The sequence below is a fragment of the Borostomias antarcticus genome, assembly GCF_949987555.1.
Source record: "Borostomias antarcticus genome assembly, chromosome: 8".
NCBI lineage: Eukaryota > Metazoa > Chordata > Actinopteri > Stomiiformes > Stomiidae > Borostomias > Borostomias antarcticus.
This window is the reverse complement of record NC_140241.1, coordinates 19,771,261-19,782,990: the sequence shown is the minus strand read 5'-3', so window position 1 is coordinate 19,782,990 and position 11,730 is coordinate 19,771,261. Positions and strand designations below refer to the sequence as shown.

The 11,730-nt window shown below is 44.7% G+C and overlaps 1 protein-coding gene across 1 annotated transcript; it reads right to left on the bottom strand.

Moving 5' to 3' along the window:
- Positions 1–6,221: 6,221 nt before the first annotated feature.
- hcar2 (hydroxycarboxylic acid receptor 2) lies at positions 6,222–7,103 on the bottom strand (the record flags this gene model as incomplete). Its single annotated transcript, XM_084442509.1, has 1 exon — positions 6,222–7,103. One exon carries the CDS (start codon positions 7,101–7,103, stop codon positions 6,222–6,224), a length of 882 nt encoding a protein of 293 aa, XP_084298635.1.
- Positions 7,104–11,730: the final 4,627 nt, after the last annotated feature.

The following is an 11,730-nucleotide window of genomic DNA, read 5'->3' as shown; positions in this document are numbered from 1 at the left end:
AAAATACAATAGATGCTGCTAGGATCCTGGTAGTACTTCTTGAAGAGGTGAGTTTTGAGCATGTGGCGAAAGATGACTCTGCTGTCCGGACATCAGTGGGCAGTTAATTCCACCACTGCGGGGCCAGGACAGAGAAGAGTCGTGACCGTGTCCTCTGACTTGGCAATGGATGACCACACCTCTCATAAACACCACTTTAGCCAGCTACTGTACACCACCAGTATGGCACGGTTGGGCGGTATTACTGAGGAGTGAGTTTAACAAATTCAACTTGGTTGCACTTTGACCTTTGTTCTTCTTCTTTGTAGACACTGCAAGTCACCAAGATGCAGCACTCCACTCCGCCACTTTAGGATCGATTAATTCCATTCAAACTGAGCCTCCTCCAAAGGCAGTCCTCCCAAAGCTAACGTACGGCGTCGACAGAAAGACCTCCAGGAAAAGACTTAAAGACAAGCGAATGGAGAGGAGACTGTCTTCTCCTCAGCTGCCTAAAATCGTATGTGAAGCATCTGTCTCCACCCTGACCTGTACCTACATGAAAACTGACCCTGAAACTGAGAATGGATGCGCCATAGACCTCTCCAAACCCTCGTCTCCTCTCAACCTAGCAGCAAAGGAGATAAAGACCGAAGGCTCTGAGGTAAACATTAGTGCAGGAGAGCATGTACCTCTTCGGTCTCCCTCAGAGCCAGAAGACTCTATAGACAGTGACAGTGTTGTCACAGTCACCATTGTGCCTGACCATTTCATTACATTGGAGGTGAGTGAGGATGAAGGTGGCCATTTTGTGAAGTCTGAAGACCAGGAGTCTGTAGATGGCGGACTCCGTCTAAACAACGAAAGAGAGGTACTCCCCAAGGCGGAACCAGAGTTCTCCTCTGAAGAGCCTGAAGGAAGATATTACCCTGATGTTGAAACGGATCCTCTAGAGATGAGGAACTCCTTCCTTGAGGATGAGGAACAGGGGGACATTTTCCCCAACCTGAACTTAAATTCTCCAGATAGGGTAGAAAACAAGAAGAGTCTCTACCCTTGTTCGCTGTGTGAGAAGACGTTCAGCTCTGTGGGCTCCCTCAACGTCCACATGAGGAGTCACAGCGAAGAGAAGGCCCATCGCTGCACCTCCTGCAGCAAGAGCTTCCGCCGGGCCGACCTGCTCAAGTCCCACAAGCGCACCCACACCGGAGAGAGACCGTACAGCTGCAACCTCTGTGAGAAAACGTATGGCCACGCCGGTCAGCTCAAGATACACAAACGCGTTCACACTGGAGAGAAGCCGTACTGCTGCCCGCATTGTGGGAAGCGCTTCAGCGAACACAACCAGCTCAAAGTCCATTTGCGAACTCATACAGGAGAAAGACCTTACAGCTGCAAAGTGTGCGCCAAAACCTTCAGCAACGCAGGTAACTTGAAGATACATGAGAGGATCCACACTGGCGAGAAACCATATTGTTGTGCTCAGTGTGGGAAGAGATTCAACAATATGGGAGACCTCAAAACACATGAACGGATTCACACAGGGGAGAGGCCCTTTCATTGTGACCTTTGTGAGAAGACTTTCAGCCAAGCAGGTCATCTCACCATACACAAGCGAATGCACACGGGAGAAAAACCCTACAGCTGTCCTGAGTGTGGTAAACGGTTCAGCGTGACCAGCAGCCTCAAGCTGCACCTGAGGACTCACACCGGAGAGAAGCTGTACAGCTGCTCCTACTGCACCAAGAGCTTCAGCAGGGCCGGGCACCTGAAGAGGCACACGCAGGTCCACACCAAAGAGACCTTCTACCCCTGCGAACACTGTGGGAAGCCCTACACTGACCAGTCGTCTCTCAGAAAGCACCTGAAGACACACAACACCCAGGAGCCCAGGACTGTGACTAAGAGCAGCACAAGTGGGTCGGCTAAACTGCAGCTCTGAATGATCAGTCTCTGGTCAGTCGTCCCTCATCGAGTATTAAGAGACTGTCCAGTTCTAGTGGGACTTATTCTGTATTGGGGGGGGGGGGGGGCATGAAGGTGCTTTATAATGTTGCTATTTGTGTGCAATATACTGTTATTTCTTCCTGCTGTATTGCAATGTTTTAGCAACACTGAACACAAAATGTATTTTGATATTCTTGCCAGTATTTAAATCCGGCAAGGGGTGTAGCTCCATTAGTGTTGAAGCAGCAGAAACATTCCTATGTATGAGCCAGTATTGTAATCTCATCCTACTGTACATAGCTGACAGTATACCTGAACTACAATCTGCAGTATTAGGATGTCATGTAGCTTTTACAGTTGGTTAGTTGCTGATTTATTTCAGTAGTCATTCAAGAAATCATACTTGGGTATAAACATGAATGTCATACTAGAACATTGTTTTGTATTGTTACAAATTGTTACAAAAATGCCACATTTCCTAGAATATAATTTCATATCTACAGTATGTAGTTGTCTTATGTATTGTGGCAAATTATATACTTTTGTTACTGAGAGAAACTCTAGATAGGGAATTCTGTGTCGTTCTAGTTGGAATTAAACAACCCTGTGGGCTAAATAACATTGAAGGAATATTTTTTATGTGTTTTTTTCAGTGTTGATAAGGAACAGAGTGATGGTTTGTAACAGGTCTTAACTCCATGCGATGGCATTGAACAACATGCCTCTTGCCTTACACTGTTGTTACTGTGATTGTGAAAAGTGAGCTCAGTCAGAACGACAGTGAAGAATACAGGCCTATATATGTTGGTAGGCTACTCGGGATAAAACATAGGTTTCCCCAAAAAATAATGTGCGTGTCACCCCCCCAAAGACCCATCCTGAACCAGGAAAAACCCTGATCTATCATATACATTTTATTAAAGTAATAAATTTGACTAATTATTAGACTGAGAATACTGAAACTTTATTAGGGGCTGGGCAGCTCAGTTCATAGGTCCAATATGCCACAACTTCCACAACTGGAATTGTGGGCTAATAGTCCTGATGGTGGCGCGATACAGCAAGTTTAAAACTTAGAAAATTAATAACAAATCAGTCATATGTGCTATCACATTGCAACGTTCACCAAATGTAGGCCCAAGTGAGCAGAAATGTTTCACTGATCCGTTCCAGTATTGAGCTTCAATGGAAGTCAATGGGGCAGATGTAAAAGCGTAGAAAAACTTTGATGAATGTTCTTTTCCGAGAGGGGAAGCACGGTATAATCTTACTGGTCTCAATATGCCCTGCTGTGAAATGTATCACAATCCAAATATGTTTATGTTTGGCATGGCTTGGACATAAGCATTCCCCTGGCACCTGTTTTCACTGCTCCCATGGAGGACTATGTGCAAGTCATGCCAAACACCTAAAAATATTCGGATTACGATACACTTCATAGGAGGGTTTGTTATTATAATTGTTCATTATTATAATTGTTCCCCTACCCTAGTATTAGTTATTGTCCACTCTTAATTATAAGGCCCTAGAAGGGCCGCCAGGTGATGGTGGCCAGCCTCTTAGAGTTGGAATAGTTGAGTTATTAGATGTTTAATTTAGTCTAGGTAATTAATTTAATAAGATTACAGCCCCCCTAGTTTGTAGCCATGACTGCCCCTACTCAGGCGTTGTGCTATGGGGATTAGAGACACATGACTTCAAAGTTTAATGATCATTTTGATCTGGCAGTTCTGCTGATGGACCCTCCTGTATTTCTCACCTGTCTTCCTCCTCCTCAAAACCCTCAGCCCAGCATTTCATATGAGCATTGCTACAACAGCTGATAAATATCCTAAAATATATTTACAATACAAAACCACCAACATGGAAATCAACTTACTTTCAGAAGATTTAATAAAGTACAAAGACATTTTCATACTAGAGTATGACATCAGTTACATCGGTACATTTTGTCAGTTTTTCAATAACCATTACAACCAACCAATAGCCATTACAACCACCAGACTTCAAAATCTGTATGACAACATTGTTATTATTTTCTGTATGTAACATTAGCCTGAGTTTTACCAGTTGAGAATTGATTTTATCTGGTTAAATAAAGGTCAAATAAAAATAAACATTGTGGGAACATTTTGATGTATAATATGTGTATAAGCTGTCAAACCTGTAGGAGTGATGTCTGTTAACAAAATGTGCAGATATTTTCAAATCACTAGCTGCCACACTAAGAACTGAACATTCCGCTCAACATTTCAATGGTGCAAATTCTAAAAAATAAAACTTAAATTACATAAAAACTATATAAAATATAAAAAATCTGAGCGCTACGATGCCTCTGGGAAACAGCCCTGGAGAACTAGTGGGCCCACCTGACTAGAGTACCAGCAGGTATCTGGCCCAGCTGACTAGAGTACCAGCAGGTATCTGGCCCACCTGAGTAGAGTACCAGCAGGTATCTGGCCCACCTGACTAGAGTACCAGCAGGTATCTGGCCCAGCTGACTAGAGTACCAGCAGGTATCTGACCCACCTGACTAGAGTACCAGCAGGTATCTGGCCCACCTGACTAGAGTACCAGCAGGTATCTGACCCACCTGACTAGAGTACCAGCAGGTATCTGGCCCAGCTGACTAGAGTACCAGCAGGTATCTGACCCACCTGACTAGAGCAGGTATCTGGCCCACCTGACTAGAGTACCAGCAGGTATCTGGCCCACCTGACTAGAGAACCAGCAGGTATCTGGCCCAGTGACTAGAGTACCAGCAGGTATCTGGCCCAGCTGACTAGAGTACCAGCAGGTATCTGGCCCACCTGACTAGAGCAGGTATCTGGCCCACCTGACTAGAGTACCAGCAGGTATCTGACCCACCTGACTAGAGTACCAGCAGGTATCTGACCCACCTGACTAGAGTACCAGCAGGTATCTGACCCACCTGACTAGAGTACCAGCAGGTATCTGACCCACCTGACTAGAGTACCAGCAGGTATCTGGCCCAGCTGACTAGAGTACCAGCAGGTATCTGGCCCAGCTGACTAGAGTACCAGCAGGTATCTGGCCCACCTGACTAGAGTACCAGCAGGTATCTGGCCCACCTGACTAGAGTACCAGCAGGTATCTGGCCCAGCTGACTAGAGTACCAGCAGGTATCTGGCCCACCTGACTAGAGCAGGTATCTGGCCCACCTGACTAGAGTACCAGCAGGTATCTGGCCCAGCTGACTAGAGTACCAGCAGGTATCTGGCCCACCTGACTAGAGTACCAGCAGGTATCTGTAGAACCAGTAATGCCTGAGACAGTTAGTAGCCATGACAACAAGATCAAGATGTATTCATGTGATTCATTTCGACATACTGAACTCAATCTGCTCAATCTCTACTGAAATTTCTTAAATCATAAAATGACACATTTCACAGAATACATTAGCCTACAGTACAGTATGTAGTTGTCCTATTTATTATGGAAGCACCACCATGTAGCAATCAAGCAATAAACTCCCTCTGCTTTGGGTGAGAGACCAGGTGAGGCAGCTACACTGCCTCATAATTTGTCATGCCTAACCCTAACCCCATGTTTGCTAGTCAAGATACGGTCAGCCATTCCTTGGAGTGTTCAATCAACATGCTATAGCTTTTACAGTTGATTAATGTCTGGTTTGTTTCAGTAGTCATTCAAGACACTACACTTGAGTATGAACATTTCTACTAGGCATTTTTTATTGTTACATTTCATTCATTTTACTAATTCTATGGCAATGTGAACTTTACTTTATTTTAACATCGCTACGAGAAGTCCAAAAACATATAATACAATGCAGTTAAAAGAAAAAACCAGTAGCCTGTACAGTGTAATCAACTTTTCAGTACATTTAATAAAGTACAAATATATTTGATACTAGAGTATGCCATCAGGTAAATATTATGGACATTTTGCTATATAAGCAGTTGGTCATTATTTGGGCATATGTCTCCATGAATTGCTATGTTGTGCATTATGTTTATTATTATATTATGCTTTAAATGTTGTTGTGACATTTTAATGTTGCCACTATGTTGTGTCTATGTGCTTTTAATGTTGCATAAGTTGTTTGAAATTGTATTACTGTTGGTGTTTCAAGTTTTGTTGAAATTTATTGTGGCTGTCTTGGCCAGGGCTCCCTGGTTTAATAAAGGTTAAATAAAATAAAATGTACTTCAAATTGGTACATTTTGTCCGTTTTTCAGTAAACAACAGTAAGACAAAACAACCAGACTTCAAAATCAGTATGACAACATTGTAATTATTTCCTGTTTTTAACATTACCCAGAGTTCCCTGCGCAGCAGAGACAGAGTCCCCAAGACAGCTTCTCCTTGGACAGATAAAGGACGGGCTGGATGCTGCTGCTGATGTCCATGAAGCCGAAGGCGATGTAGTGGATGTAGCACGTGAACACGTCCTCAGAGAAGTACTCCTTGAAGGGAAACAACGCCACCGGAGGGAAGTAGTTGAAGACGATGATCGCTAAGATGATGAGGACCATCTTGAAGGCTCTCTTCTTGACGGGGTGCATCTCGTCTCGGTTCGGCCCCGACTGCCGGAGCGCCCAGAGGATCGCCACGTTACAGAACAGCATGAAGGCGAACGCTGTCAGGATCATGACGGTGAAGACCTTGTCGAAGTTGACGATGTTGCCCACGCACTTGGCCGCCGCGTAGGCCAGCGTGACCAGCCAGACGCCGGTGGTCAGGGCGGCCCTGTGCCAGCGGTCCTTGAGTTCGGTGAAGGTGATTGGATGAAGCACCGCCATGTAGCGATCCAGGCAGATACAGGAGAGGAAGAGAGGGGAGGAGTCTTTGACCCCGTAGAAGAACCGTAGCACGTACCAGGTACTGCTGGTGGTCAGGTAGACTATGTTAGCCAGCTCCAGAGGAGGGATGAGGCAGAAGAACACATCCAGGATGGCCAGATGGAGGATGAAGATATCTGAGGTGGATGAGTCCTCCTTGTTCTTATGGAGGAGCCACAGCACCATGATGTTGGCTGGGATCCCCATGAACATGTTGATGAACTGCAGGATGAGGTAGAAGATGAGTACGACAGGCATGTCCTCACATCCCTCATAGATGGTCTTGACTCTAGCGCTGCTGTTGGTCGGTCTGTGAGAAATGAAGAGCAAGGATGTATTGAAGAACACCTCCATAGTGGTGGCTTGGTTGTGGTCGGACCTTCAGTAGAATCCAGCCAACCAGAGCAGACGAAACACCCTGTCTGGAACCAGAATAAGAACAGTGTGAGATTACATCTCCACAAATCACTGACATGGTTCGTCATCAACAACAAACTAACATGCAGACTTTTCCCTCTTTGTGATCTGAAACACACCACTGTTCACTGGAGATTATAAACTCAGGACAACACCTTGAAAGCTTCTTACCTTCTGAAGTTTTCTGACATTGAATTATTATCCTTGCCTCATTTGAAATACAATATGATCCACGATGGAAATTCTATTGAGCGTCCATCCTTTTTCCACCCGGAGCACACAGAGCTTGAAGCTAGTAAATGACACACTGTTTACAAAAGGCCTCTGTAATAAATATCCACAATGTAAGCACAAGAGCTGTATGTCAAGACTATCTCTGTATCCAAGGAGATGCACATAAAAGCCCAGACAAATATAGAGATGACAATGTCTGGTTAAAATCCTTGGTTTTTCAGTTGGAAAAAATCAGTCTGGTCTAGATTCTGTGGAATAGTTTTAGTCAGGGATCTCATCAATGATACTGATATGACATTTGAATGAACAGCACTTTTGCTATTTACTGCACTATAAGGAGGAAAGCTTACCTTCTCCACTGCTGTGTTACAGGAAATGTGTTCCCCCTCTTCTTACTTCATGTTCCTCTGTACCTCCGTGCACGTCTGTTGGAGAGTGAGCACGGACCGATCTCTCACCTCTGAGCTGAGGTGTGTGAGTACACCCCTACAATGATGACCCAGCACTTCAGGGATCCCAGCCATCCAATCACAACCTGAACAGAGGGGTTGGGAGCTGGAAATTTCCACCTGGCTGCTTCCCACCCCCAGCGCCTGGGCCCCCCTCTCACCACGACACACTTCTCACAAACCACACTGCTGAACCGGAGCATTGTTTTATAAATCAAATATTTATTTTGTTATGGTTTACATGTGAAAAAAATGGAGAGAGAGCGAGAGAGAGAGAGAGAGGGTGGAATATAGGAACATACTTCATTTGGAGGAGATGTGGTGGAAAGCCTGTCATTGTTCACACCGATTGGCAATGATGCAATTTGCCGTTGGTGCCTGACGGAAATTCGGTGGTAAACAAGTGATGCAACAGTCCTGAATGGATCGACCTGAAATTCAGTGTAACAAAGTGTAATGTGTTACATGAGGAGGACATACTGTACTCCACACGTCTCTCTGTCTGTGATGGCTGTCGGCTGGAGACACAGAACTGCGCTCTTCATACAGCTCCGTTTGTACTCTGTGTTGATGTCCCTTGAATGTGGCTGGTGTGACGAGTGTGCTTTCCTCTCAGGGATTACATACACACCTACCTTCCTTCAGCAGCCTCACAACCCAGAAAGGCTTCCTGGTGAAGGTCATAGGGTCACTAGACCTGCTTCATGTACAGACGGTCAGGGAAAAAAAGGAAATGTTCGGAAGGTCAAAACTGGTCTCAGAAAAAGGTTTGACCTTGTAGATGACCCAAGCACAGGTTGCCATTAACCATTGGTTATAGAGGAGGGAGAGAGATGTAAGTTTAGAGATATAGAGAGTTCCAAATCACAAGGTTCTGTTTATTTGAGCAGTGGGACACAGCAGCTGGCGAGACAGGACTTGTTCAGTACCACTAAGGTTGTGTGTTTAGGTTAGAGTCAGGTTCACAGAGGATATGTTGCTCTTATAAGGGAAGACTCACACAGGCATGTCACATTCAGCACCAGGCTTCTAGCCACAAGGCACGGCTCTGCTGTTGTCCTTCAAACGGGGAGGAATGTAGCTGGAGCCTTTTGTACTGCTCTGCCTACATAAAGCTTCCTCATTTTCATGATACCCATTGCTTCTCTAATAAAATCTCACATATATTGTTGAGATATGCTGGCAATGAGACTGTGACAGGTGAATATAAAAAAAGATAATTGATAATTAATCCAAAAAGACAAAATGTAGATAATAGAAACTGCTTTAGTGTTAAAAAGACCCATTAATGAGACATACCATGGCAAACATTATATGCTGGTTCTCTGATATACCACTTGCATGGTTTAGAAGCCTCAACCCTGCCATCATGCATACGTCATCCATGCTAAAGGCTAAAGGCATGCCCTTGGGATGACATTCTGAGAAGAGATGAGTTATTGACATACAGAACTGTGCAGAACATGCTATAGGAAGGATAGAGTTTCTGACTAATCATCGTCAGTCGATGCTACTTTTTTTGGGACGGGGGGGACGGGGGGGGGGCTTGCTAATTAGGTCTACCGGATATTTGTGCTTCTGGTGAAAATCACGTTTGTGAAAATCATTACCTCTGCCTGCAAGCAACAGTACAGGGGAGGGGTAGTGTTTTCATTATTTCCAAACCTCATATTGTTGTACTGGTTCTGTTATGGCATTCTAATCTAGTGCAGTGAGAGTATGGGTGGATTTGAGTGGCTACACATTTGAAGCAATTTCACAAGGTGATTTGTTTGATGTGATATACTATATGTAGTCAAAATGTTATTCATGTTTCATAGGAAACTCATTTGAATTAACCCAGGGTGATGGCTTCTTCTGATAGTTATATGCCCAGGCCATGATTTCAATTCTAATCCTGATTAAAACCTCCGCCACTGGATTTGGCTTAATCTAATGTGAGGGTGCAAATGTAAAACATTGGGTGAATTATGTAATACACTCCTGATGCATTCCCGGGACATTCCCCTAGCTAAGGACGTCCCCCTCGCTAAGGACATTCCCCTCGCTAAGGACAGTGCCCCTAGCTAAGGACATTCCCCTATCTAAGGACAGTCCCCTAGCTAAGGACGTCCCCCTAGCTAAGGACAGTCCCCTAGCTAAGGACGTCCCCCTAGCTAAGGATGTCCCCCTAGCTAACGACGTTACCCTAGCTAAGGACGTCCCCCTAGCTAAGGACAGTCCCCTAGCTAAGGACAGTCCCCTAGCTGGAGATCCTCAACCAGGCAGGACTTCCCAAAGGACTCAGCCTCATGGGGTATCAGGCCAGAGAGAGCGTGGCGTGGGGTCCGTCAGCATCCTGAGATCTGGTCTAGCCAATAGCAACACTATTACAGTCACACACAATAGCACTATTACACTATCACAAGACAAGCTGCAACCTGACCATCAGCTCAGCATTGATAGTTTTTTTTATTTGATCAAGAGAGAACAGATCACAAACAAAAGCAGTCAACTCGGTCAGTGCTAAAGTGTTCTGTATGTGATTATTCAACTTGGTCAGTGCTACAGACTGTATGTGATTATTCAGTATAGTTGTGTACAAGCAAGAGTGCGAAGGCATTTATACAAGAGAAGGGAGAGGGCGATAAACAGATGCAGACTGACAGGTCGGCCTTTCGTGACCCACTAGAGGTGCTTTTCCTCACAGATTAAGTCTCGTTCTAAAACCACATTGGATTTCAATAATGTTGTAGTTGCCGATTTCCAAATAGCAGTAGAAATGCTGTTAAATTACATATCCTGTGTGATCAATCTATTTCTGGGAATCCATCCCATAAGTCACCTGCTGTACCTCTCCAACAACAACAAATGAGCTCTATGACATGTCCAAACACACCTGTCCCCCTGGTAACGAACACTTCACCACACGCACATCTGTGGAACAACATTTTGAGTATGATGCAATGTCCCATAGGTACCTACAGCATGTTAGCTATCCTGCTGGTTGAAATCACGCCATCTTCTAACAGTGTGTCGTGCAGGAAGTGAGATGTGTGCAGTTTGAATCAGGAGTTATACAGACAGCCTAACTCATGAGTTACAGAACATGCCATGATACAAGGTACCAGATTTCTAAATCAAGAAATCTTTGTGCAACTAAAGGCTAGATTACATGTTCAAAACACCCCAATAATAACCCAGGTTGGAATGTTGACAGACCCTGTAATACATGATAGCAGAAAAGCAAAGCAAAAATGGCCACAAGTTAAAAACTTTATCAATATAGAGAGGGTGGAGCTTATAGCACCAGCCAATCACGTTCATCATGCACTTCATCTGAATATGCGTGATAGAAAACGGGAAGGATAAGGTTGTGGTCACTAACGCCGTACACTTGAGCAGCAAGATAACCACAAGACCCAAAAACATACATTCAAACAAGGGAGGAGAACAACCAGTCTACATCGGAGCACATATTAAACGCAGATTTCCCAGAAGTATTGGTATTATATATTTACAGTTGTCATCGTGACTTCTGAAAGCTGTTGTGAAATCTAATGGGTTCTGTTTATGTACCTGCTTTACGAGACCAGTCCATTAGGTCCGTTCTGGGTCCAGTATATTGCTGAGGATTATCAGTACCAAAAACTGGAATAAGAAATGGATTACTACAACCAAGAAGCCTCCTCTCAAAAAAAAGACTCCAAGAAACCCCCCCTGGTCAGACATGTTGGGGGCATGGCCCCATAGAGCCAGCGCTGTGTGAATCATCACATTACATTTGAAGTCCATCAACCAAGAAGTTGCCATTTTCCACTACCCCCCCCCCCCCCCCCCCCCCCCACAAAGCGCTCTACTCCGAGCTCCTGTCCAGTCCAGCGGTCACAGCCACAGAGGAC